Raw genomic sequence first — 25,997 nt, forward strand, 5'->3', positions numbered from 1 at the left:
TGTATATTCTTTCTTTAAAAAAAAATTATTTAGTTTATTTGAAAGGCAGAACAGCATAGAGAAGAGGCAGACAGTTGACAAAGGCCCACATACTTGGGCTATCTTCTGCTACTTCCCCAGAAACATTAATAGGAAAGTGGATCAGAAGTGAAGCAGCTGGGAAACAAACCATCAGTTCCAACATACACAACACTGTTGTTCAACATGATGTCTGTAAGATGCTTTTGTGTGTACTAGTTCTGTTTAATTCCTAGCAGTCATTCTTTTTATTGTCTTGTAGTGTCCTGTTACAGAGCTGTACCACAATTTTCTTACCCATTTTTTTGTTGTTGTTGGGGATTTTTAGGTGTTCTTGGTGATTGTTTATTATGAAGAAAACCAACATATTTGTAGACTTGAACATATTTTTAGACATGAACATTATGTTCTTTTTGATATAAAACCAAAAATAGAATTGATGCAATGTAAGATGGGATTTTGGGGGGACCTGGGTTATAGCACAGAACATGAACCCATGGTTTGCATTACCAGCACAGCATGTCACAGTGTTAGTTTGTGTTCCAGCTGTTCTGCTTGTGATCCAGCTTCCTATCAAAGTGCCTAAGAATGAAGCAGAAGACGGCTCAAGCATTTGAGTACCTATCTTTCATGTAGGAGACCAGATTAAAATTCCTGACTCCTACCTTTGTCCCTCTGGACCTGCCTGTTGTAGGTATCTGTGGAATGAACCAGTTGCATCACTATCTACTTTTCTTTATGTGCTAATTGTGTACTTTTCCCTCTGCTTTGTGGTAAGGATTCTTGTGGTTAGGTTTAGGACTCACCCAGATAAACCTGGATTCTCCCCACAACAAGATTACTAATCCTATCTACTAACTTCCTCACTTTTTATTTTTTAGGCAAGGTGACATTTACAAGTTGTAGGAATTTGGATCTGACACCTTTGGGTGGGCTTTTTTTTTTTTTTTTTTTTTTTGGCTTACTACTCTTACCTTTATTCACCTTTGTCACCTTAGGCATGAATCTTTTAGATATCAACATTTGCACCCCTGTCACAATCTTTGTTTTCTATGGAAGCGGAAGTCATCTTTGATATTAACTTTGTTCCATTACTACTTCTTGCCTATATTTCTGAGAACAAAGCAATCATGCAAAAACCCACATCTGACCATGTCATTAGTTCACATAAATATCTTCAAGGCAACCCTCCATGAATATGTGTCAGTATTCTAATTCTATGAAAATCCTGATCTGGTCAATTCTCTGATTTTGTTATTTAGTGGTATCTTAGTCTAATGGTTAAAATCGAAAAATTCAGAGATAAGCCATGTTTGTTTGAATTCAGCCTCAAACATTCACTAGCCAAGTGTTCTTGGATAGACCGTTCATTTAAAGTTCCTTTCACAGTGATTGTGATGAGAAGGCATATAGGTTGGCACAAGGTAAAAGCTCAAAATCAAAACAGATTTCTCCAGTTATGTGATATAATGCAAAAGAATATAAATCTCTGATTTTTTTCAGTTCTAAGTATTTATCCATAGTGGTTTTTAATCAATATTGCTCTTTGCCCCTCTTCCCCACACTCACTTTTTTCTTATCTTTTCTTTGGTACTCAATTCAAGAATCCCCTTCTCTGCATAACTTTTCCCTGATTCCAACAGCTCTCTAAAATTCTTGTGTATGTAAGTCACCAGAGAGTATTGTTTAAAATGAAGATTCATCCCGCTCCCTGATATTCTAGTTCATCCCATATTAGTGTGGCCCAACATATACCTACTTTTAAAAGCATCTTGTGGGCCTGGTTGTGTGTAGCAGGTTAAACTGCTGCTTGCAATGCCAGCATCCTCTGTGGGCATTGGTTTGAGTCCTGACCGCCTCACTTCTGATCCAGCTTGTTGCTAATGTGCCTGGGAAAGCAGCAAGACATGGCTCAAACGCTTGGGGTCCTGAACCCATATGGAAGACCTGGATGAAGCTCCTGGATCCATATTCAGCATAGCCCAGGCCATTTGAGGAATGAGCCAGTGGATAGAAGTTCTCTGTTTCTTCCTTTATCTCTCTCTCTGTGTAACTCTGCCTTTCAAATAAATAGATTTTTTAAAGGTATCTTAGGTGATTATAAGGTTTTTATAAGGTGATTATAAGGTTATTTTAAGGTCTTTATTTATAAGGTTATTTATAAGGTGATTGTAAGGTTATTACAAGGCCTCTTTGATCATACTTTAACAATCTAAACACTGCAACTGACCAAACCCAACTTGGAAGGGGGCCCTCTTAGACAAACAAGCTATTCATCATGTCTCAATACAGTTCTCTCCATCAGTGGCTGTTGAGGTGATTAATAATCAAACAGAATGCATTTATTGTGGCACCAGCAGTTGGACTAGGTGGTTGGATGTGTGTAAGTAGTCTTGTGGCAAGGGAAGTCTGTGAATCTAGCTATAATTGAAATAGATTCGCTGGAGCCTTGTAAAGTCATGCAGTTCTCAGATTGATTGCTTTTGGATGAGTCTGTTTTGAATACACTGTGCGTGACAGGTAGTAAATGCTCAGTAATTGCTAAATTAATAGAGCCCGGACTTGGCAGAAGCTAAAACTGGATATTTACTGTCAGTCCAGTGGATAACATCATTATTCCTGGCTAACAGAGAATGAGGCAGAGAATGTAGGCCTTGAAGATAGGGTTTGAATCTCACATGAGCATCACTTACTGCCTTGACAGTCTCAGAACTGCACAGAGCCAGGTTCAAATCCCATGCATGTCACCTTCTCTTAATATCATCTGTATATGTGGCTCACTGAGTAAACTGCAACCTCTGGTGCCAGCATCCCATATCCAGATGAAGCTACTGGCTCTGGTTTTAGCCTGGCTTAACTAGCTGTTGCATCCCTCTGGGGAATGAGCCAGTAGATGAAGATTCTCTCTCTTTCTCTTTTAACACTGATTTTAAAATTAGTTTTTTTTTTTAAATTCATCTGTATGATAAGCTTAATTGTGTCTGACAGATTCCTGATATTTCGGTGATCAATGGGATTCTTACTTGTGTCAGAGGCTCTTTGTAGTTACTATAGAAAGTCTTGGGGGTGGGGTTGATGTCACTACTTTCAGAGAGCTTACGATACAGCTGGAATACTGATTTCATACAGAGTAAACAAGTAAGGAGTATGAGGATTTTATTGCTCAAACAAAAAGGAAAAGCAAAAAACAAAACAAGAAAAATGAGAAAGCTGATTTCGCCATAAGTTAACATCTGCCAAATCTGGATGGTGAACATGAATTACTCATCCGTGTGGCTTCTTAATCACTTTACTGAACCCCTCCCTATTCCTTTGTGTGTGTTGTATTTTAAAATTTTTATTTCAAAAATTTTTACTTCAAGAAGAGAGAGATAGGGAGAGAGAGAGTGCATCTTCCATCTGTTGGTTCATTCCCTAGATGGCTGCAAGGGCAGAGCTGGGTGAACCCAAAGCCAAGAGCCAGGAGCTTCTTTCAGGCTTCTCGTATTGCTAACAGGAGCCCAAGCACTTGAATCATCTGCTGCTGCTTTTCTCAGGCATTAGCAGGGAGCTAGATTCAGGAGCTAGAGCCAGGGCTTGAATCTGCATATGCTGATGTGTGTCTCTGAGGTTAAATGCTTATCCCAATGCTCATTTTAATACTCTTCTTGCGAGGTTCATAGTTTCTGGATCTTGTCTTTGGCTTCCTGCAAGGATAAAGAAATCTAATATTTTCTATTCTCTCATCCTCACATCCTACTTAAATTCTATCCAATGTTTTGAAATAACCCTGCTTTATTTCCAAGAATCATTAATTTAAGCTTTACCTACCACATGCAAATGGTGATATTTCAAAGCTGCATAAATATCTTCTTCTTTAAATAAATATGCATTAATATGATATAAAGCTATTATTTAGACTGAATTTTGTATATTTCTTTTTTTTTATAAAGGACTAATTTATTTTTATTGGAAAATCAGATATACAGAGAGGAAGAGAGATAGAGAGGAAGATCTTCCATCCACTGGTTCACTCCCCAAGTGGCTGCAATGGCTGGAGCTGAGCTGGTCTGAAGCTAGGAGCCAGCAGCTCTTCCAGGTCTCCCATGTGGGTGCAGGGTCCCAAGGCTTTGAGCCTTCCTCCACTGCTTTCCCAGGGCACAAGCAGGGAGCTGGATGGGAAGTGCGGTATGGGATCCTGGTGTGTGCAAGGCGAGGACTTTAGCCACTAGGCTACATTGCTGGGTCTGAATTTTGTGTATTTTAACAGATTTTGTTATACTTGTAGCTGTGTTCTACCTTACGATAGTGCCACACTAGGCACAGTACAAAGTGTCTCTGATTTCAGGCTTCCTTTTACCAACTGGAAATAAAAAATCTTTAATAGGGTCGGTGTAAACATTAAGGTATACTTTGTGATTTTCCTTCTTGGTGTTGGTAAGAATTGTTGCCAATTCTAGATTCAGGAGCTAGAGCCAGGGCTTGAACTGGTTACATATAAAATGTTTTGTTTGTCTGATAGGCACCTCTAAGAGTTCTCACTCTTCATCCCTTGTCGGGGATTCCGCAGTCCAGTTTCAGTGCCTGCAGCATCCCCACAGTCACCTCAATCCCTGTAACTCAGCATTACTGAAAAGCGCGTTCTCGGCCACAGTGTAGTGCATGTGAAGCCAGTGAAGGGGGGGAGAGGGGGGCACTGGAATTCAAGTCCAGAATGCTGACTCCTTCGATTTGAGAGACATTGGTAATACATTCATTCTTGTCATCCCATTATCTCCGCATCCATTTGGGATACAAGTGTAACCACCAGGTGCCAGATTGAGCCCCAAACCTCTGTAGCAGCGTCCTGTCCTACACCCTCCTGACGGCCTAAAGGAAGCCCTCACAGGTGCGCCTATTTAGGAAAAGGAAAACCAGGGTATTCGCTGACTACTCGGAGAACCTGGTTATCCTAACAGGGACCCTAAACTCAACTCCATCCGGACTTGGGGGAGGAGTGCTGAACATGTACGGGCTGTTTTCGTTGTCGACGTTCCCCAAACCACACGGTGTAAAAGCTATGCCTGTACATTCGTGTTGTGTGAGGGACTCCGAGCAATCTGCACAGGGTCTGAGGCAACATACGATGCACGGTGCCTCGAGCGCAGCGCCTTGCAGGTGCGCGGGAGGAGCATCCGGGTATTTGGAGCTGAGGGCCCAGCTCCTCTGCGCCTGCTCACTGGCGCTTCCGGCTCCCTCGTGAGGAACTCCTCGCGCCTCAGGCCATCGCGCTCCTGGAGTGCCCCCTTCTCCAGCCTGGAAGGGTAAGTCCAGTGCTTCAACTTCCCTGCCTCTTGGCTCTGCTTTGCGTTCTTGAACCTGAGGGTCGGAGCTGCCTAGGTGCGCAGAGCCGGGTAAGGCCGCAGCCTCGGGGCAGAGTGAATGGCTTTCCCGCCTGAGGTGCTCCGGAGCCCCGGGAGTAGCTGGGGGAAAGGCCGCAGGTTCTTCCCCGGGCCCAAGAAGCCACCAGCAGCTGTTGGCCTCATGAATGCCCGGTCCTACACCCCGTTGGGGTCCAGTCAGGGCGGGCGCTATAACCCGTGGTTACCCCGGAGGGATTGAAAACAGAATATTGTTTTGAAAGAAGAAAATTGATAAACTTGTCACTATTTTTATGTCTTGGTTTGCGTTGGGATGTGTTTTCTCCTCAGGAATATTTCTATTTCCTAATTGCTTAACAGAAACCAATTTATATCCAAATGTTTGCTTTTTGGTGATGCACAAATATTTAAAATTCTGTCTGGTTATTTATGTATGTATACACACACATGTCGTTTGCAGATAAAATGAAGAATTATTCTTATAGTTCCGCAGTAGGAATTTGTAATAAAAAGTAGCGTTTTAAGTGCTTGTGTTTGAAGGTAGAGTCGCGTTGAAAGAAATCTACATACATTAATCTTTTCAGTAAAAGGCTCCTAATATTTGTGATTACAAGTTATCTGGGGGCTGGCCTTGTGGCATCACACATGGACACTGACTTAAATCCTGGCTGTTCCACTTCCATTGCCAGTGCTTGCTGGTGTGCCCAGGAAAGCAGCCCAAGACCGTGTTGGGTATTTGCATGCAAATGGGACCCCAGGAATAAGCATGCCGGGTGCTTAGCTTCTACCTGGTGCAGCACCAGTCCTGGTAGCCATTTGGGGAGTGAATCCCCTATGGAAAATCTTCTGTCTCCATCTTTCCAATGCTGCCTTTCAAATAAATCTTTAAAATAAAAACTTCATAATAGCAGACTAACCACAAGGATTGTAATTTAAAGGCCATTCATAGGTAATGTGACTGCAGGACTTTAACCTTTGTGGTATAAACAAAAAATAAGTAGAATATTATTTGGTGGGAAGCAAAGAAATTCAGTATTAGCTGCCCCTTCTTGTGCTGTAGTGCTACAGGATTTTAGGAGCTTTTGCTCATTTGTGTTCCTTTGTTTCAGCTGTCCTTAACATGTTTGGTGGAAGTCAGGTGAAACTCATGAATCACAATCAGGTTCTTAAATGCCTAACGTATAATACATCGTATTACAAAGAAAAGCTATGTACACAGTTACCATTTTTCTTTTTACTTTATTCATTTATTTTAAAGCAGTTACATTGAGGGGTTGGGGAGAGAAAGAAAGAGAGAAACAGAGAGAGAGAGAAAGCGAGAGAATCAGTCTGGGGAGAGATCTTCCATCCACTAGTTCACACCAGCACAAGCGGCCCCAACAGTCAAGGCTGGGCCAGAGAAAAACCAGAAGCTTCATCTGGGTTCCCCTCATGGGTGGCAGGGGCCCAGGTACATGGACCGTACTCTGCTGCTTTCCCAGAGCTGGATCAGAAATGAAGCAGCCTGGACACAAACCAGCAGCCAAATGGGATGCCAGGATTGCAGACAGCAGCTTTACAAACTGTGCCGCAGTGCCAGCTCCACCAAAATATTTTTGAATGATATAAAAATATATATGCATACCTATCAATAAAGTAAATATGATTAGAATATTAATAATGTTGGTTAGAAGAAGTGAGATTTTGTGATATGATAGTATGAAAGTATCAGACTTCTAAAGCTTACAAATGTTGTGAGCCCTATTGTAATATCATGTGTTTCTGAGTGAGTTATGAGTTTTAATTAGAGATTGTAGAGGCAAGCCATCTGTGCTCCCCTTGAGTCCTGCAGTGCTATAAATTGGTGTGGTTGTTGCTACAATTCAGATTTTTGGTAAGTCTGTTCCTTTACGTCCCATTCTCACTTTCCATTATAGCATTCTATTTCAATAGAAGCAATACGATTTTAAAAATTTATGTTAATATTCATCCTGACATTCTTAAGGAAAACATAATAATTAAAAAAAAATCATTTTGAACCTGGTTCTGCTACTAACTGTAACACTTTTAGTTTCATAATATTATTTTTGTGTTACCCACTGAGTCCCAATGACAATCTTCTAGCCAGAAAGAGGAGTAAAATTATCTGATTAAAGTGGAAGCATACAAACAAGCTCAAGATATCAAAAAATGTGAAGACAATACTTTGGTAATCGATTAATTTTTAGTGCTCACCAGTTTTTAAGGGTACAGGCTAATTTTATATTATCATGATTTAAGTGTTCTCGTTTCTTGGAACTTTAAAACTGTCAGTTGTTCATATATATCTTCATCTTTAGAATGTTCTGGTGCTGTTTATAAAACATTCTTTTACATTTTTATTTATTCAAGAGAGAGAGATATCTTTAATTGTCTGTGCCCTCAACAGTATAGGCTGGGTCAGGCAGAATCCAGAATCCAGGAACATAATCCTGGACTCCCTCGTGACTGGAAAGATCCAACCATTTGAGTCATTCATAACTGCTTCCCACGATGCTCAATATCAAGAAGATGGGATTAGGAACAGAGCTAGAACTTGTTCCCAGATAATTTGATAGGCGATGAGGTTGTCTTAATCACTAGGCTCGTGCTCTCAGATATAAAACAGTGTCCTTGTGCTGACGAAACTTGTCCACCATAGCTCGTTAATAAATGTTATAGTGAGGTTTAATTCAATTTCCATTGGACAATATAAGTGCTTACTATTGACAGATACTGCTCTAGGTACATGGAAAGAAATAACAGATCATTTCAATCATTTTAAGAAAGGAGAGACTAAAAATATGGGGAAAATATAATAATATTAGTAGATACTATTGGATGATTGAGTTCTGTTGACACATTGCTCATTTTGCCCAGTAGCTTGGTCACTTAGGATACTTTCATCTGTAAATAATAACAAATCCCAGCTCAAATGTTGGAAAGGTAATTAATTACTTACCTATTCATTTTAGAGGTGAAGTGGCTAGAAATTTGGGGAAACCAGTTCTCAGCAGCACTTTAAAGGAGCCAGATGTTTTTCCCATTGTTTTTCTGTTGGCATAATAGGTTAGGTGTGTGGCTTTATGCTCTGATTTCCCTAATGATTATAAAATGGTTTTCCTAGTTTCAACCAACAACAAAGATATTTTATAGCATCCAAAAGAGGAGGCTGTCTTTTATTGTGACCTCTGCAGGAACCAGAAACAAAAGTAAACCAACAACCGGGTTGTCTCCAGACGCAATAGGAATGAATCTTTGCTAGAAACTCCCCGTAGAGGGCCCCTCATGTCCCATTAGCTCGAATTATTTCACAAACGGTTGCCAATAGGAGCAATAGCATGAGCAGTGGTACCACCATAAACAGTCAAATCAGAGTTCATTCCACTTCTCGAGATGGGTGATGAAGCCAGCCTCTTTGGAAATGTACAGAGATAGATGGATTCTTGAATAAAATTAAGATTCGTTGAGAAGAGTGGAAGAGCGTTCATAGGGGAGGTAACCGTGTGCCTTCTGTGGTAGCTATAATTATTTTTGATTGATAGTTTTGGAAATTAAGGCTCAGTGGTATTGAGTGATTTGACCAATATCAACATCTAATAAGCTGCGAATCCAGATACCAAATGTAGGTACATTAATTCCAAAGACTGAACTCTTCAACTGTGTTGTTGACAGTGAGAGGAATATTGTAATATAATTACTTTGAAGTAAAAAATACTTTTGATGCATGGTATCTGTTAATATGTGTTGAATATTTTAGGTATTGATATTACATTTTACCTTTGGAATAGCATCATGTTTTCATAAAACTAAATGTAATTCAATAGGAATGTGCCCCTACTTTATTTCATCCTTGCTTCTTGCTCATAATATTCCTTGATCTTCATGGAAATGGCAAAGCTAAACTGTGTGAAAAGCATAAGTCAAGACAAGGGAACTTCAAAAAGTTTGCAGAAAAAAAAGTTTATTTTAGTGCTGAAACAACCCACCTTTTTATAATGGATAGGGGGTGAAAGCTTTGTTGCTTCCAGTTTTATTTATTAGAGAGAGGAGACCCATCCACTGATTTAGTCCTCAAATACCTACAACAACTGGAGCTGGAAACTCCATCTGGGTACCCCACACGAGCAGTGGAGACTAAGCATTTGAGCTAACTTCTGCTTCCTCCCAGGATACACATTAGCAAGAAGCTCGATCAGAAGCAGAACAGGGACTCAGCTGGGCATTTCCATATGGGATGCAGGATTCCAAGCAGTGACATAGCTGCTGTGCCACATGTCCACCCTGAAAATTTTGTCAAGTCACTTTCTCCCAATTTGTAATAAGATGAAGATAATGTGAGCTTTTCAACCTATTATTAATCACATATTTTCTTGGTCTTAAACCACTAACTGACTTGTAGTTTTTGTGACGTAGAATGATATGAAAGTGAATGTAAAGCCTGTGTTTTGTTTCACTCTGCACATCTTCAGCATATTGTCTCCCTGAGTAAGAAAGCAGAAGAGACTGTAAACATGTTATTTCCTTACTGTGAGGGAATCCAGAAAAAGTGCATGGGAAACGTAATATAACAAAAATTGAATTTTTCTCAAAACTTTTTGTTCAAATGTATCACTTGCATCTTGTGTATAGTTAGATTTCCTTTTTTTTTTTTAAAGACTTGTCTATTTTTCGTCGAAGGCAGATTTTACAGGAGAAACAGAGAAGGCTTTCTGTCCTTTGATTCATTTTCTGTATGATGTCAATGGCCACATCTGAGCTGATTCAAAGCTGAGAACCAGGCACTTGTTCTGGGTCTCCCACTTGGGTACAGGTTCCCAAGGACTTGGGCCATCTTTTGCTGCTTTCCAAAGTCATAAGCAGAGAGCTGGATAGGAAGTAGAGCAGCTGGGATAGGAATCTGTGCCCTTATGGGATGCTTGCACTACAGGGTGGAGGATTAGCATGATACCCCACTGTGCCAGCCCCGAATATAGTTAGATTTTGTGTGTGTGTGTGATCTATTCTGAAAATCAGTTTATCTTAGCAAACATTTATTTTTGTTATAGAAAGACACAAAAGATTAAAAGCTTTTTAAAAATGAAAAGTAAGGGCCCAGCATGGTAGCCTAGTGGCCAAACCTCACCTTATATCCGCCAAGATCCCATATGGGAACCAGTTTGTCCCCTGGCTGCTCCACTTCCCATCCACTTTATACTTGTGGCCTGAGAAAGCAGTAGAGCATGGCCCCAAAGCCTCCTACACCTGTGCGGGAGACCCAGACAAAGCTCCTGGCTCCTGGCTTTGGATCAGCTCACTTCCAGCCTTTGAGGACTCTGAGGGAGTCAACCAGCAGATAGATGTAAGATCTTTTTGTCTCTCCCTTTCTCTGTAAAAAGAAATGTCTTTATTTTACTTTTTTTTTTTTATGAGGAAGAAAGCTATTCATGGATTCCGTTTTTTTTACACTAAAATAAACTTTTTTTTTCTGCAAACTTTTGAAATTGCCTTGTCTTGACTAATGCTTTTAGATCCTACCAGAAAATGTACTGAAACTGATTTTAGGTAACCAAAGTTCAAGAAACATTGAACCCTAGTTTGCAGATCACATTACTTCTTATGTCTTGAAATTGGTTAATGTACTTTTCCAAATAACATAATTTTTAAAAATTTAATTATTAATTTTAAACCTGTTTTGGTGTTCCTGAGTAAAGAGCGTGATTATTTACCCTACAACTTGGACAATATGCTTTTTGATATTCTCTCTTCTTTTCACAACCCAGTTATCAAAATTCTGGCTAAATCTAATTTTTGGTGAATTCTCAGAATTTTTCTATTTTTCACTGATATTGTCATTATTTTTACTTCTTCTTGGGCTATTAGCCTTCCTACCTGCTTTCCATCAGTCAGCATTTTCTTCTCTTTAATCCAAACCGCAGCTTTCTTTTGTTTTTAAAAAGCCAATCTAATACTGGAGTGCATTGACCACTCTCTGCCTCCCGCCATTCAGTGTTTTCCCATGGTACTTAGAGTGAACATCTTCCACAGGACTGATACGATCCCACATGATCTGCCTCTCCGGAGTGTGTGAGCCAGGATTTGGCAGTGCGTGGTGGTTTAATCAATATGTGCTGATTGGAGAGTATTTATTCCCTATCAACAATTTCTTCTGAAATGTTAGAAATCTATTTCTCTGAATTCAGCTTGCTTTTTTTAAAAAAGGAAAACAAGCCAAATTTATGTAAGCACAGTGTTCTTATCAAATTAAATTAGATAATTTTAATGATTGCAAAAACATTTTGCCTAGTTTTGAATAATTACTTTTTGTTAATTGAGCTCTCATGAGAATAAAGCCAAAGAACCCAGCAGTCTACCTTTTTACTAAAATATGCTAGGGAAAGTTGAGGTGGAGCTTGTTAAATACTTGCCCTGGATCACAAATACTGAATGTCCTGTTGGAAATTGGAATTATTTAGTTATTGGTGCTCTGGAGGGCTACAATTAGCCTGAATCTCTTCTTACCCCTAGGTAGTTCATGCAGTTTCTCCTGTTACTGAAGAAAATTAATATATAGCATCATCAGTTTCAATTGATTAGTCAGAATTACAGATGATACTTATTCTTATGAAGCAGTGTATGTATTTGTGTAATCAGAATTCTTTGAGTTGGGTTGCATTCCTTCTTCAAGGATCAAAAGTATTTCTCAGTTTTCTTCCTTGTGTAAAATGAGAAATTTTTATTTCCTAGCTTGGGCCTTCTGTTACAAGTAGATTAAGCCACCGTTTGGGACCCCTGCATTCCATAATCCAGTGCCTGTTTCTAGTCTTGGGTGCTCTGCTTCTAATCCACTTTCGGAACCTTGGGTGGTAATAGGTGATGGCTCATGGGTTTGGATTCCTGCCACCCAGGTGTTCTTCACGTCAAATTTAAGACCTTTGGCTTCTGGCTGGTCCAGCCCAAGCTGCTGCCAAACCAGTGGATGGAAACCCTCTCAATATTAAGTACTCTTCCATTAAGATCTTCCGTCTGTTGAATGATTCCCTAAATGGCCAGAATGGCCAAAGCTGATCTGATCTGATCTGAAGTTAGGAGCCAGGAGCTTCTTCTGGGTCTCTCAAGGGTGCAGGGTCCCAAGGCTTTGCGCCATCCTTTGTTGCTTTCTCAGGCTGTCAGCAGGGAGATAGAATCAGGAGTGAATCTGTGCCCGCATGGGATGCAGTATGGCAGGTGGAGGATTAGCTCTCTGTGCTGCTTTGCTGCCCCACCTTTCTTTCTTAAGTATTTTTGTGGCTTCTGTTTGTGAAATACGAACTCCTAAAACTGATAATTTGTTAAGTGTTATTTGATTGCCTTAAGAAATTTTACCAAAATGAATTGCTGTTAATTCACAAACTTTTTGCCGTCAAGGATGATTGAATTTTATTTATGGTTCAACAAGTACAGTGGATATAGTGAATCCGTGATTGCCATCTGAAAGACGTGATGTTTGCTTTGGTTTAAAGCTTTTACAGACTAGTGTCTTAGCCTTTGCTATTTTGTACAGCTTTAGGATTTAAGGGGATTTTTTTTTTTTTTTACATTTTTGCTTTTTTTTTTTTTTTTAAATTTATCTGAGAGGCAGAGAGAGACACAGACATGCTGTGAGACATACACTGCTTGCTGGCTCATCTACTTGCTGGTTCACACCCCAGATACTTGCATTGTGTGGGGCAGGGCTGGTCCTGAGTGTGGACCTGGAACTTGTGTCTCCTGTGTGGGAATTAGGAACCCAGTTACTACTTGAGCCATCACCACTGTCACTCAAGAGTCCAGGTTAGTGGGGAGCTGGAATCAAGAGCCAGAGCTGTGAATTCAGACTAGGTACCCTTTGTGGGCATTGTAGCCAGCAATCTCAACAGCTAGGATGAATACCTGCTGCAGGAATTTTCCTTTTGTAAATTCTGAATGTAGAAAAACTCAGGACCAGGTGTTTAACACACTTGTTAAACTGCTGTTTGGAGCACCCATGACCCGTAATCAGAGTGTGGGGCTTCAAGTCCCAGCTTTTGCTGTACATTCCAGCTTCTTGCTAATGTACAAACCGAGAGGCAGCAGGCAACTGCTCGAGTGGATGGGTCCTGCTACTCATAGGGAAGACCTAGGTTGGGTTTTGAATTCCAACTTTGGCCTGGCTCAGTCCTGGATGGTACAGGAATTTAGGGGGTAAACTAGCAGAGGGGAAGTTTGTCTCTGTCTCTGTCTGCCTGTATCTCTCTTTGTCTGCATTTCAGTAAAACAAAAGAGATAAATTTAAGAAATAGAAAGGAAGGTCAGGATCACAGCTAGGGTTGGTGCTGGGGATCTACTTACCAAATGTAAGACGGATATGTGAGTAAGGTTTTATTGCAGGAAAGATGGTATGGCCAGATAGGCGGATCTGAAAACCAAAATTATGTTTGACATCCAGGTATTATTCTTAGGCTTATAGATTTTTTTTTATCTATTTACTGTTCATGTGGAAATATGTTGTTAGTCTGATGATATTGATTCTGCCACTGTGGTTATTTTTCCGCAGATATTGATATGATATATTTTCTTTTCTTTTTTTTTTTTTTAAAGATTTATTTTTTATTATTTTTTTCATTGGAAAGGCGGATATACAGAGAGGAGAGACAGAGAGGAAGATCTTCCGTCCGATGATTCACTCCCCAAGTGAGCGCAACGGGCCGATACTATGCCGATCCGAAGCCAGGAGCCTCTTCTGGGTCTCCCACATGGGTGCAGGGTCCCAAAGCCTTGGGCCGTCCTCGACTGCCCTCCCAGGCCACAGGCAGGGAGCTGGAAGGGAAGCGGGGCTGCCGGGATTAGAACCGGCGCCCATATGGGATCCCGGGCGTGCAAGGCGAGGACCTTTAACCACTTGCGCCGGGCCCAGATATATTTTATTTTCAAGTATTTATTTCACAAAGATGATTTCAACAAAGTAAAATTTTTAGTTTATCCTTTTATGGCTATGTTTTGTTCAGTTAACCAGTTTCAATAGGCGAATGTTATAATGATTAATCCATTTAATTCCTTTCCAACTTAAATGGCGGCTATTATGGAAGCTGAGTTATAGCATTTATAACTTGCATAAATATGAATAGAAGGGTATTACAGTGTTATAATTTTGATGTTGTCAGTCACTACAATCTGCATGTAAGTCACTTTCTACATCTTTGCCTGACTTAATAACTAAGTCCTGTCTTCCATTTAAATCCTGTAAACCAAATAGTTCTTTTACAGAATGAATGGTACTTCATTTCAATTCCATGTGTTGACTAGACATTAGTTTTAAGACTTGTTTCTAAGAGGTTGTAACATAGATTTTTGATATAATCTTCATTCTGCAAAGAATTTATTTATACAAACTTTTTACATTTTGTGAAAGTTCATTTAAGATATTTTAGTGTTAACACTTTTAGGGAGAAAAATTCGTATCTTTCTAGCTTCTAGAATCCCAAAAGAAATTTAGATTTCTATTTATAAGACTGACTTTTCTATATATGAAAAAGTAAGTATTGTTAAGTGAAAGGGGAGTTAAAATGCAGATTTTTCTAATTGTGTGTTGTTTTGGATTAGGAATCATGACTAATATTTCTTACCTCTGCAATATACATATTTACTTTCAGATCCATGTTGGTGTGGAATTTAGCTCAAAAGGAAAAATTGGCTGCTGTCTTACCAGATACTGTAGGAGTTGTCCTTTCTGCCTTTCTGGAAGTTATACACTGGCAAAAATACCATTGTTGCCCTTGCTTTTCATCTTTGCTGCACATTTACTTCTTGACAGGCTTAAATAATGGCTAAAATGGTGGAAATGATTTATGCTTGTAAAGTGATGTTTTCATTTGCTCTCTTCACGTTCCTCTTTTTTTTTTCCCTGCCATAATGGTCTGGTGAGCATCTAGTGTAGGTGCATTTTATTAGAGAGTATATTCCCCCTAAATGTGGTTTCTTAGCTGAAAGAAATGGGCCATAATCATATAAACGTAAAGTATTGCTTTGTAGAATTTACAAGAAATGAAATGTCCTTATTCCTGAGGCATAGAACATAAGACACTCTTTTCCTATCACTATCAGGTTGTTCTTTATACTAATGTTGATTAAGTATATCACATCAACCACTGTTATGACATACAGGAAAATGAATGATTCCACCAAAAAAATAGGTTGAAAGGTATAAATCTCTCAGTGTCTCTAGTTATCTACAGTTTTTAATCTTCATATTGAGATAGGAGAGGTTGGTCCTCTGTCATCATGGATTACTTCACTGCTAGTTCATAAATTTGCAATTAGTAATAGTGAGCTAAGATCATTCTGGATTTGATGTACTGACCTATCATCATTGAAATAGAGTCTTTAAATCTGCTGTTTAACAACTTAAGGGACTTTGCACTGATTAATTCATCTGGTCAAAGTCTCAAGGCTAACATGGCATCTTGTAGGCTTTCCATTCCATTGGATCAACATCATCATTTTATTAAAAAAATGAACTTAATACTTTATAGTCTTAGTTGGAAAGAAATTTCAACTGTCAGCTCTAAGATGTGCTGCTCGAGTTTAATTTGTTGACCCATGAAAACACAGAAGATCTCATCTTTTACTGAACTTTCTACACATAAAATAAGGTTATCAGAGAATCAAAACGATTCTGACATTTGAACTTAGGGAGAAGGCCACTACATTTAAAGCCAGTGCTCTCCTTGCTGCAGTATTCAGTGCTTCATCAGCAGCACATGTCAAATTCTTAAGAAAATATTATCCCTTATGGAAAAAAAAAATCCCTGCAAATCAGACCATTGGAATTAGCTGATAGTAGATGTTACATAGGGAAGCTGGCAGCATCTATTCTGCCTTTATTTTGCTAGAATCCTGAGTTCCCTTTGAGGAACTGACTGCCTCTCATTGTGTGTAGCCTTCTGATGCTGTCAGTCAAGCCTTGCCTATCCAGAACGGTGAGCTCATAAATCCCAGTACTCTTGGCATTGCTTTGTTTAGAATTCTGGGCGTGGGAAGAGGAGCGAAGACAGAAGCCTTGTAGTGAAATAAATACCTAAGGTCTTGCTTGGAGTCCCACCCGGGTTGAATTGACTCCTTCTTGCCTTGGACCTGGATTGGTTTCTGGACTGCGAGCCACGCACTGTGCTTTCTAGTGCCGCAGTTATGTAGAATCAGAGTCTGTTGTTTTCTGCTTAAGAGCTGGTAAAGCTTTCTTTTGAAGTTATGTTCTGAAAATAATGTTGTTCTTTGACAGTTTTATTTTATATTCCTTTGAAAATAAAATATAGTGATACACATATGAACTTTATTTTTGGTAGGCATTCCCAGAGTAAAGAGGTTGTTAGGATCCAAATGCCAACCAGGACCTATTGGAGCCTCTAGGTCCTCTTCTCAGCCAAACTCCTGGCACTCATGGGTTGCTAACTAATCTTATTTGGGTCAAAATGCTCCTGCCATCCTTGTTTCTTTCACTTCTTGGAGCAGGAGCTTTTCTTCCCTACCCTGGTGTCTTTAGCTTGACATTCCTTATATTTGAAATGTATTTATTTCTTTTGTCTCACTATAAGCAACATCTCATTCTTCAAGACTAGGTACAATCTCAAGGTTTTCAATGTTATTTAAAGTAGATCAGCTGTTAGTTCTTACTGATGCCCAAGTGACAGCTTTCATGGAGACAGGTCTGAGGCATCCCAACTCTTCTACCCAGATCTCCTGATCCTCCCTTCTGTAGCCAATTTATTCATCACTTTGTAAGTCATATTTGTGAATGCTTTAGAATGCTTTGTTTTAAAAAAGATTATTTATTTATTTGGAAAGGCAGAATTTCATCTACTGGTTCACTCCCCAAGTGGTCGCAAGGGCTGGAACTGAGCCAGTCAGAGCCCAACAGCCTCCTCAGGTCTCCCACTCTGGTGCAGGGTCCCAATGTTTTGGACCATCCTTGCCTGCTTTTCCAGGCCCAAGCAGGGAGCTGGATGGGAAGTGGAGCAGCTGGGACATGAACTGGTGCCCATGTGGGATCCCCAGCAGATGCAAGGTGAGGATTAAGCCATTAGGTTATTGTGTCAGGCCTTGGAATGCTTTTTTTTTTTTTTTTATGTAAAAGAGAAGAGCCTGGAATAGACCCTACCTAGCCAACAACAAATTGTTACATTTCTTGTTTATTTCACATTCTTTTTCCGTTAAGCATGTAATGTCTTAAGCTTAACTCCCTTCTTGGCTCTTGCCAATTCTGTTTGTTCTACCTGCAAACAGATCCCATTGTTTTGGTTAGTTCTACCTGCAAATAAATCTCCTTGTTGAATTTTATCCTATCCTGGCTAGCAACTTGTGCTTAGTCAACTGCAATTGTCTCACCTTTCTTTGACTGATACAATAGAACTGGTTGCTTCTGTTCATCTGTTTGAATGGTCCATGGCTTCTAATTCCAGTCAGGAAAAGCATCCAACCTTCCGACTGGCTAGCTACTGCGTTATTTCCAACTTAAACATCTTCTTTCTTTGTACCTGTCCTTCCACCCAACTTTTCCTGGTTAGTCATTCTGAGCTATAATATCTTAATATAATATCCTAGGTGTAATGGTATCTTAATACTTTATCCTTCTTCCAGTAGGAGTGCTTTCCTGAGTTTTTGTAGGCTTTAGTCTTTTTTCCATTTAAGTCACAGCTCTGGATATATGATACCTCACCTCCCCAAAAAGAATTTCCTTAACTATTGATTCTGAGGGCTGGTCCTTATACCAATCTTGATCACATCCTCACATTTCAGCAAAAACAGTTATGCTTGTGAAATTATCTTTTTCATGTCTGCCTGGTTTGAATGTGTGCTCAAATAGCATGTATGTTCAAATGGTGTGTTTTAGAAACAGCCTCTAATCTAAGAGTGTGTTGAGGGGTGGGACCTTGAAGAGATGACTAAGTCATGAAGCTTTGCCCTGTGACTGAACTAATGCCGTGAGTCTGTAATAGTCACAGGAGCATGTTCCTGATTCGAAAGGTGACTGCACTTCCTTTTTTGTGTTCCACCTTAGGATGTGATGCAGCCAGAAGGCCCCCACTGCACGTGAGTGTGGACTCTTCACCTTGGTCGTTCCAGCCTGTAGAGCTAAAATGAATACATTTATTTCCTTCATAAATGATGTAATTGCTGTATTCTTTTTTAAAAAAGACTTATTTATTTTTGTTGGAAAGTCAGATATACAGAAAGGAGGCAAGACAGAGAGGAAGATCCTCCTCCATCTCCTGGTTCACTCCACAAGTGGTCACAATGACCAAAGCTGAGTTGATCTGAAGCCAGGAGCCAGGAGCCTCTTCTGGATCTCCTACGTGAGTGCAGGGTCCCAAGGCTTTGAGCCGTCCTCGATTGCTTTTCCAGGCTACAAGCAAGGAGCTGGATGAGGAGTGGGGCCGCTGGGATATGAACCACTGCCTGTATGGGATCCCAGTGCTTGCAAGGTAAAGACTCTAGCCACTAGGCTACTGCACTGGGTGCAATCTGCTGTATTCTATTGTAGCACCCCAAAATGGGCTAAGACAGTATTGTTATTTTACTGACTTATATAGCTTTCAAGGGTGTATTTTATATCAGTTTCTCTTATCAGCTCTGCTAAAAAACAAAAGCTTTTTTTTGGGCTTTTTTTCACAACTGTTTTGATTATTATGTGACATATTTTTACAAGCTAATGAAAACTACAAAAATAAGAGTTAATGTTTTTTTATTTCCTGTATTTACATAGGTCAAAGGAATCTCAAAAAATGCTACTCATGGAAATTAACAACTTAATATACATTTTAGTATAGGTTGATTTTTAAGTTACATGCAAAAAATAATCCTCTTAGAAATGAGAATTAGTTTGAACGGCAGAATTAATAAGGTTTAATATTTAGCCTTTCCAATTTCAGTATATGTGCTGCTGAAGCGACCATGATATTTAGCCTTTAGAGTAGAACACTTAATGTATGAATACTTTGAGAGTAGAGATTGACATTCTCCTTTTTAAAGTTTTTTTTTTAAATATTTATTTATTTTTATTGCAAAGTTAGATATACAGAGAGGAGGAGAGACAAAGAGCAAGATCTTCTGTGTGATGATTCACTCCCCAAGTGACCACAACTGCAGGAGCTGAGCCAATCTGAAGCCAGGAGCCAGGAGCTCTTCCGGGTCTCCCACGTGGGTGCAGAGTCCCAAGGCTTTGGGCCGTCCTTAACTGCTTTCCCGGGCCACAGGCAGGGAGCTGGATGGGAAGTGGCTCTGCTGGGATTAGAACCAGTGCCCATATGGTATCATGGCAATTCAAAGGGAAGACTTTAGCTGCTAGGCTACCACGCTGGGCCCCATTCTCTGTCTCTTTTTTTTTTGCATCAGTGTTTGCATAAAATGTCTCTGAATTCAAAAGGAGCCTCATTGAATGGTTGCTAATGTGCATTTTGAAGTTCTTTTAATAGTCATGATCCGAAATTTCTTTCTGAGTAAATGAGGTAAATTGTTTCACTTAGAATTAAAGAAAAGTCTGAGGAATTTGTGACTATTATTAAGTGAGGGTCCTCTTTTTTTTCGTCTCATTTACGAATGAATTTGGAGGTCTGGAACAAGATGTGCTTAAAAACTTAACATAAAAAAAAGAAAGGTAATTGTTGGAATGTGGATTTTTATATTGAAATTGTTTTTGAATATTTTGGATTATTAGTCTCTGATATTTATTGATTCTGATTCAATGGGAACAGGCTTGCTTATGATACCTAGTCGTTTCTTGAATTGATATATTTGCAACTTGGAATAAATGTTTTCCCTACACTAGTTGCAACTGTGAAGGGAATACCCCAGTGAAACAATTGCAAATAGCTAGTCTTTTGAAGGACAAAAGCCAGTTTTCAGGAAATTGTATTAGATTTTGTCTAGAGAGTCAAGATCTGAGGTAGAACTTACTGGCTGACTAAGGGCTGAATAGACTCCCAGCACCTGCTTCCTGTGTCCTGCGTGGCGTTTCATTGTTGTTGCTACTCTTACTTAACCTTTATCACTCAGGGGATTTCACATAGAAATCCTCCTGTATGAAGGATTTTTTTCCCTTCTGAAAAACATCAGGAGACACGATACATTATATGCAGTTCAAATGCTGGTGATGCTGCGACTTTAAATTGCAAATGGCGACAATTTAAGAGCTTCCCTCCCTTCATCTTGATGTTTGTCTTCCGTATCAAATGGTGTACGACACCAGCATTGAAATGCTTACCCACAATGCTCCTTGGCTTAATGGAGTATTACATGCCAGCCTATTGCACCTGTAATTTTCCCCCCAATTTCTATGTTGCATTAGTTTTTTCCTCCATAAAGTTTTTCACATTTGAACCTTGTTCTTTCTCTCCTTGTTATGACTTTTATACTAGACGGGTAGTCCTCACTTTAGGAATGTTGAACAGATCAGTGACTTAACCACCCTTGTTTTTCTTTTCTTAACTTTTCCGCTGCCTGATCACGTCCCTGTGCGTCCCAGTTACCAATGTAAAGACTCATTTGATTCTAACATGCTTCGGTATAATAGTCACTGCTCTCAGACCTGCAGTGACAACACAGAATCGCTCCCTCACTTATTTAATATATAGCTGCAGTTTAGTCTGCTTTCCTCCCTCGTATTTTTTGGTGTGTTTCTATTTGTGTTTGTGTTTTAATTTTATTCTAACTTGACACAAAAATTACACATGTTTATGAGGTACCATGTAATGTTTCTATATATGCATGTACTGCCTAATCAAAATAAATATATTGGTCTCCTCGAACATCTAACAATTCTTTGTGGCAAAAAAAAAAAACCTCAGAATCCCTCTTGTTCCAGTTTTTTTCTTAAGTAAACATACATTATTGTCATTATCTCTAGTCACCCTACTTTGCAATAAAGCACCAGAATTTCTTATTCTATCTAACTAGAATTTAGACTGTAAATCAGTACTTTTCCCAACTCTCCCTTCCCTCATTTTGTGTCAGTCATCACACAAATAATTAGTGAGTGGGCCCCATTCCCTAGCACTACAATAAAGCGACGTCCAGCCTCAGGTACCTTGGTTCTCAGAGTGGATTCTGCTGTGCAGATACACCATGGCCACCTTCGATACTGGCCTTAATGTACGTGTCGGTCAACAGTTGCGTGGTGCACCTCATCTTGACTGCTGCTTACTTTAAAACCCATGATTTTTTTTTTATAACAATAGAATTTCTCCATATGACTCCTTGGCATTTTATTTCAGTATCACTGGTCTTACTGCCAAACATTTATTTGTTGGCTCCACCTATATCCTCTTGAATTTTTAGTTATTACCCAGGAATCTGGTGAATTTAGGATTTGCTAAGTCTAGATTTAAAGGTATTAAGGCTAGTATTAATAGAAGATTTCTTGATGGTTTGATAGAAGGTAAAAGATGATTCAGTTTAAAATAGTGTCTTTTTAGGTCTGCCAGAGGTATTTGTCAAAAACTGTTTATTCTAATTATTGCAAAGAGCTTTGGGAGTAGATTTCATGAGCTGAGGGCAGGGGATCCCTCCTCTATCTGAGAGGAAATGGAAGGCAAGTAAGAGCTCTTTCTTCTTTTAGGCTGGAGCAAGATATTAAGATAATAAGCTACTCTATTGTGAGACTTGTCTTGTCTTGTCTTTCTTCCTTCTTTCCCTCCCTCCCTCACTCCCCTCTCTCCCCCTCTCCCCCTCCCTCCCCCTTTCTTTCTTCGTTCATTCGTTCATCTGCCACATATGTAATTTATCTCTAATTTCAGATTCAGTAAATATTCATTCATTCAGTTGTATAAACTGTGAAATGTTGGATGATCAGAAGCTAGAATATAAGTACCATGAATGATGATGATGGCAATAGCTTTTAGTTATATGCCCACTATCAGGTCATGTTGTATAACCACTGCCTGTGTAGATTACCCCAGTGAGTGGTAGCTCTAACCCTAATACAACATTGATAATTATCCATAGTTTAATGGTGGGTTGATGCAGCCAGAGTTTGAGGGAGGCAACAGATGCAGCACTGTGATGTGAGATGTAACCCCTTTTGTCAATATGATCATCAGTATTTTGTCAAATGACTTTTTTGCCCTACTTAAAGCCTTTCTCTGTCCCTCCTTCCTTCTCATTCTCTTTCTCTTTAAAGCTGGGGCCTGGGGAGGTCAATAGAATAAAGATTATAATTGATAAATGTTAAAGAAAATAGTATGATAAAGGAAAAATAGTAGATATTGGATCCCTTAAGATCTCAGTTTATGATTTTGTTTGCCATTTAAACAGCTCTGCGAGCTTAAACAAGACCCAAAGTCTCTAAGGCTCAATCTGTCTGTAAAATGGGAGCAATAATACTACAACCAGGTTGTCATAGGAACCAAAATAGTTAAAAAATGATAAAATATGAAGTACTATTGTTGTTACATATTTTCTGGTATAAGCTAAATTCTGAAACCGTTTCTATTTTGAATCCTACTTTAAAGAATGAAATAAATGGCAGGAATAATGTAATCTTATTCTTACATTCTCACAAATTTCTGCACTTTGGTATAGTCCCTGGCTAAGGGAACTGAGCCTCAAGGCAGTAAAGTAACATGTTACAGTCACACAGCTAGTAAATAAAAGAGCTGAGCTGAAATTTTAAAACCATTTTTGCCTGCCATCAGTGCTATAATGTTTCTGGTATCCCAATTTTTCTTTTACTTTTTTTAAAGCCAATGTATATACTTTTTTTTAGCATTAAAAAAGAGACACTTATGTTTGAAAACTAACTCATCCTGATAATTCTCAATTAAGATCTTGTCATCTAGCATCTGGCTCAATTTCCATTTATGAAATATAGTAAACATAATTTGAGTGTAGCTTAAATGAAGTGTCCAAATGGGATAAAACAGGTCACCTGGGAAATTATATTTTATGGATTACAAGAATTTAATGCCTAAGTTGGATCTAATAGATGTAATTTTTTATCACAAAATTCATTAGGAAACAATTGATTGGTCTAAAATGTTATCGTTATTTCTTTATGAGACATTTAAAATGTAAAGCAATTAAATTAAAAATAAATAATATAAGGTCTTTACAAGTAACGGTGAAGAACTTCTCTGTCATCATGGATTTGAGGTTCACAAGAAAAACACATAGGGACTTGTGATCCAAACCAAATGTTTTCCCCTTCTACATTGTTTTAAAAGTATGTTTTTTTAAAATATCATTTGATAAAAAGAAGTAAGAGCATTTTCCAGTCCTGTGGATTTTTTCTTTTTTCAGGAAATTATTCTGAGAATACTTCATAGGTGTGTATGTTTGTGTGTATGTGTGTCAACATTTACTCTGAAAGAAAATCATTCAAAGATACAAATTCCACTGTTAAATTTGGTTATTCAGTAATTAGCCAGAGGATTTGATCCTTTTCTGAAAAGTAAACATTTTTTAACATAAAGGTAGAAGTATGGTAGAGTTAAGGAACAATGAATTTGGAGGTGTTGTTTATACACTCCAGGAAAACACTTTTGAGCAGAGGTCAAGTCTTAATGAATAACAGTTTCCCCTTGGAATATGGTAAGGTGTAGAGTCATGTACTTCAGAGTCATAGGAACTGGGATTGAATTCTAGCTCTGCTATTTTCTGATTTTCTGATTTTGGGCAAGTCACTTCAATTTTGTTAGGCAATTTTCTCATTGGTAAATTAGGAATACTATAACTGCCTCAAAGGATTGTCATGATGATTCAGCATAATAATCAGTAAATGTCAGAAAGCATTATAGATGTTTTTGATATTATTTTAGCAATGTGCAACTTTCTTGATATTAGTTTCTTATGACATTATAAAATGAATTTTAAGATTTTTAATTACTTTAGACCAGTCTTTTTCCAATGTATTAGATTCGTGAACTGGTAAAAAAAAAATAGCATATATATATATATAGAGAGAGAGAGAGAGAAAACGTCAGTTTGGTTTTCTTTGAGATACATAAAATTATTTCATAAAGTCTAAATATTATAAAACCAACCCTTCTAGTAAACAATCACAAGTTTAGGCATAGTTTCAAAAGTGCACAAATTTGCACTCATTGTAGGAGAATGTATTGATTTGTGTGTGTATTTCAAGTAACTGTCTTTCGTATGCCGTACCTCTGCCGGATAGCATTCTCCCCGGGGGAGGTGGCTTCTCTAATTGCAGTGAATGGTGATTCTATTTGCAGACATTATTTCTTACAGTGTGCCTTCCTTTCCGTGACGATCATTTAAAAATACCTTTTCTCAAATTACTTAGCCTTGGCTGTAATGGAGAAAAATCTACAGCAGTACAAGAATGTCACAGATAATACGTATCTATATTGAAAATGTGTAAGTTTTACCAATAATACAGTCTGTGTTTCCCCAACACAGAGCTACAAGAAGTGTTTCAAAACTCAGACAGCTTCAGACTACTGCTTAAGGATATGTGTTTAAAAAAGAAAAAGAAAAATTAAAGAAGCTAGTCACATTTGAACTATGAGAATATTTTTTTTCTCATGCTGTTTCTTGTTTATAAGCATAAACACAATGTTCAAACTAAAAGATAGTCAAGAGTAGGGAGACTTACCTTCCTTCAACCAAGAAATGTTATTTTTATCATTTTCAAAATGCTCAGATGTTCTTACTTTTATCTTTTCCAGCTCAATTTCTGACATCTAAGTGAAAAGATAATGTATGATATTAAAAATTTATTAAGAGTTCAAACTAATAACATTGATATTTTTACTTGAAACTACTGCCATATAATGGTGAAATCTAACTGTAGGTTTTAGTTCACTGTCTTTTGTCTTAATATTCTATCCATTTGCCATTTTGAACACTTACTGAATAACTAAGCTTTATGACATCTCATTGTTTATCAATAAGCATTGTTTTAAGATCTTGAATTTCTGAACATGAAAAGGTAACATTTACAGTCAGTCATGGAGTTTTAACTAAAAAAAAAAGTTGGTGTTTTTGTGTCGATGTAAACAAGCAGCCTGCAAAATGATGTATAAAGATATAATGAAGCACATAAAAAGACCTTTTCAGGAATTTATTGGGTGAAATAAGAACTTTCTGACCTAAGTCAGATCAAGTTGAACTCCCTGAAGGTGTCACCTTTAGAGAGTGCACTTGACTTTCCAGGCTTGCTAGCCTGAACTCTGCCCTTGAATCGGCACTGCAGTGTACATACCTGTGTGTTCCAGAAGAAGGAGGCCCAAGCTGTGGGACTGGGAAGCTGTGTAGTATAGTCTCGCTTGTCTCTGGATGTCCAGCATTCCTCTGTCCTGACAGAAGGGAGCGAAGAAGCAAATCCGCTGCCTCCTTGGGTGGTGCTAGATTTGTAATGCTGCCAGAGCATCCAACTTGCCGCTGAAAGGTTTTTTTTTTTTAGGTAATATAATGCCTGTGGTTCAAAACAATAAAATCCTTCTCAGGGTAGCACATATTTAAAATGACACTGTGCAAAACACAGTAAAAATATAAACTCTTTTCAAATGAACCAAATTTATGCCATTTCCTTTCCATTCCATACTCATCATTCGTTATCCGGAATCACTATTAAGAGATGCAGAAAATAAATTGAAAAATATAGACAGGTTATTGGATTAAAAGGCAATTGAGGGAATCCCAGAAAGCTGTATT

At 38.6% G+C, this 25,997-nt stretch overlaps 1 protein-coding gene across 1 annotated transcript in view; it reads right to left on the minus strand.

The window, feature by feature from the left end:
- The window catches only part of MDFIC2 (MyoD family inhibitor domain containing 2), a 94,803-nt gene extending 69,183 nt beyond the window's left edge, over positions 1-25,620 (minus strand). The window contains exons 1-2 of the mRNA XM_040995068.1: positions 25,546-25,620; positions 24,937-25,024 (exon numbers count right to left, since the gene is read on the minus strand). Coding sequence (XP_040851002.1) covers positions 24,937-25,024 — 88 coding nt within the window. The 5' untranslated portion in view covers positions 25,546-25,620. The remainder of the gene's footprint in view (positions 1-24,936; positions 25,025-25,545) is intronic.
- Between the last annotated feature and the right edge of the window lie 377 nt (positions 25,621-25,997).

Source organism: Ochotona curzoniae, unplaced genomic scaffold (genome assembly GCF_017591425.1).
Source record: "Ochotona curzoniae isolate NIBS_2020 unplaced genomic scaffold, NIBS_Ocur_1.0 contig_908, whole genome shotgun sequence".
NCBI classification, from domain to species: Eukaryota; Metazoa; Chordata; class Mammalia; order Lagomorpha; family Ochotonidae; genus Ochotona; species Ochotona curzoniae.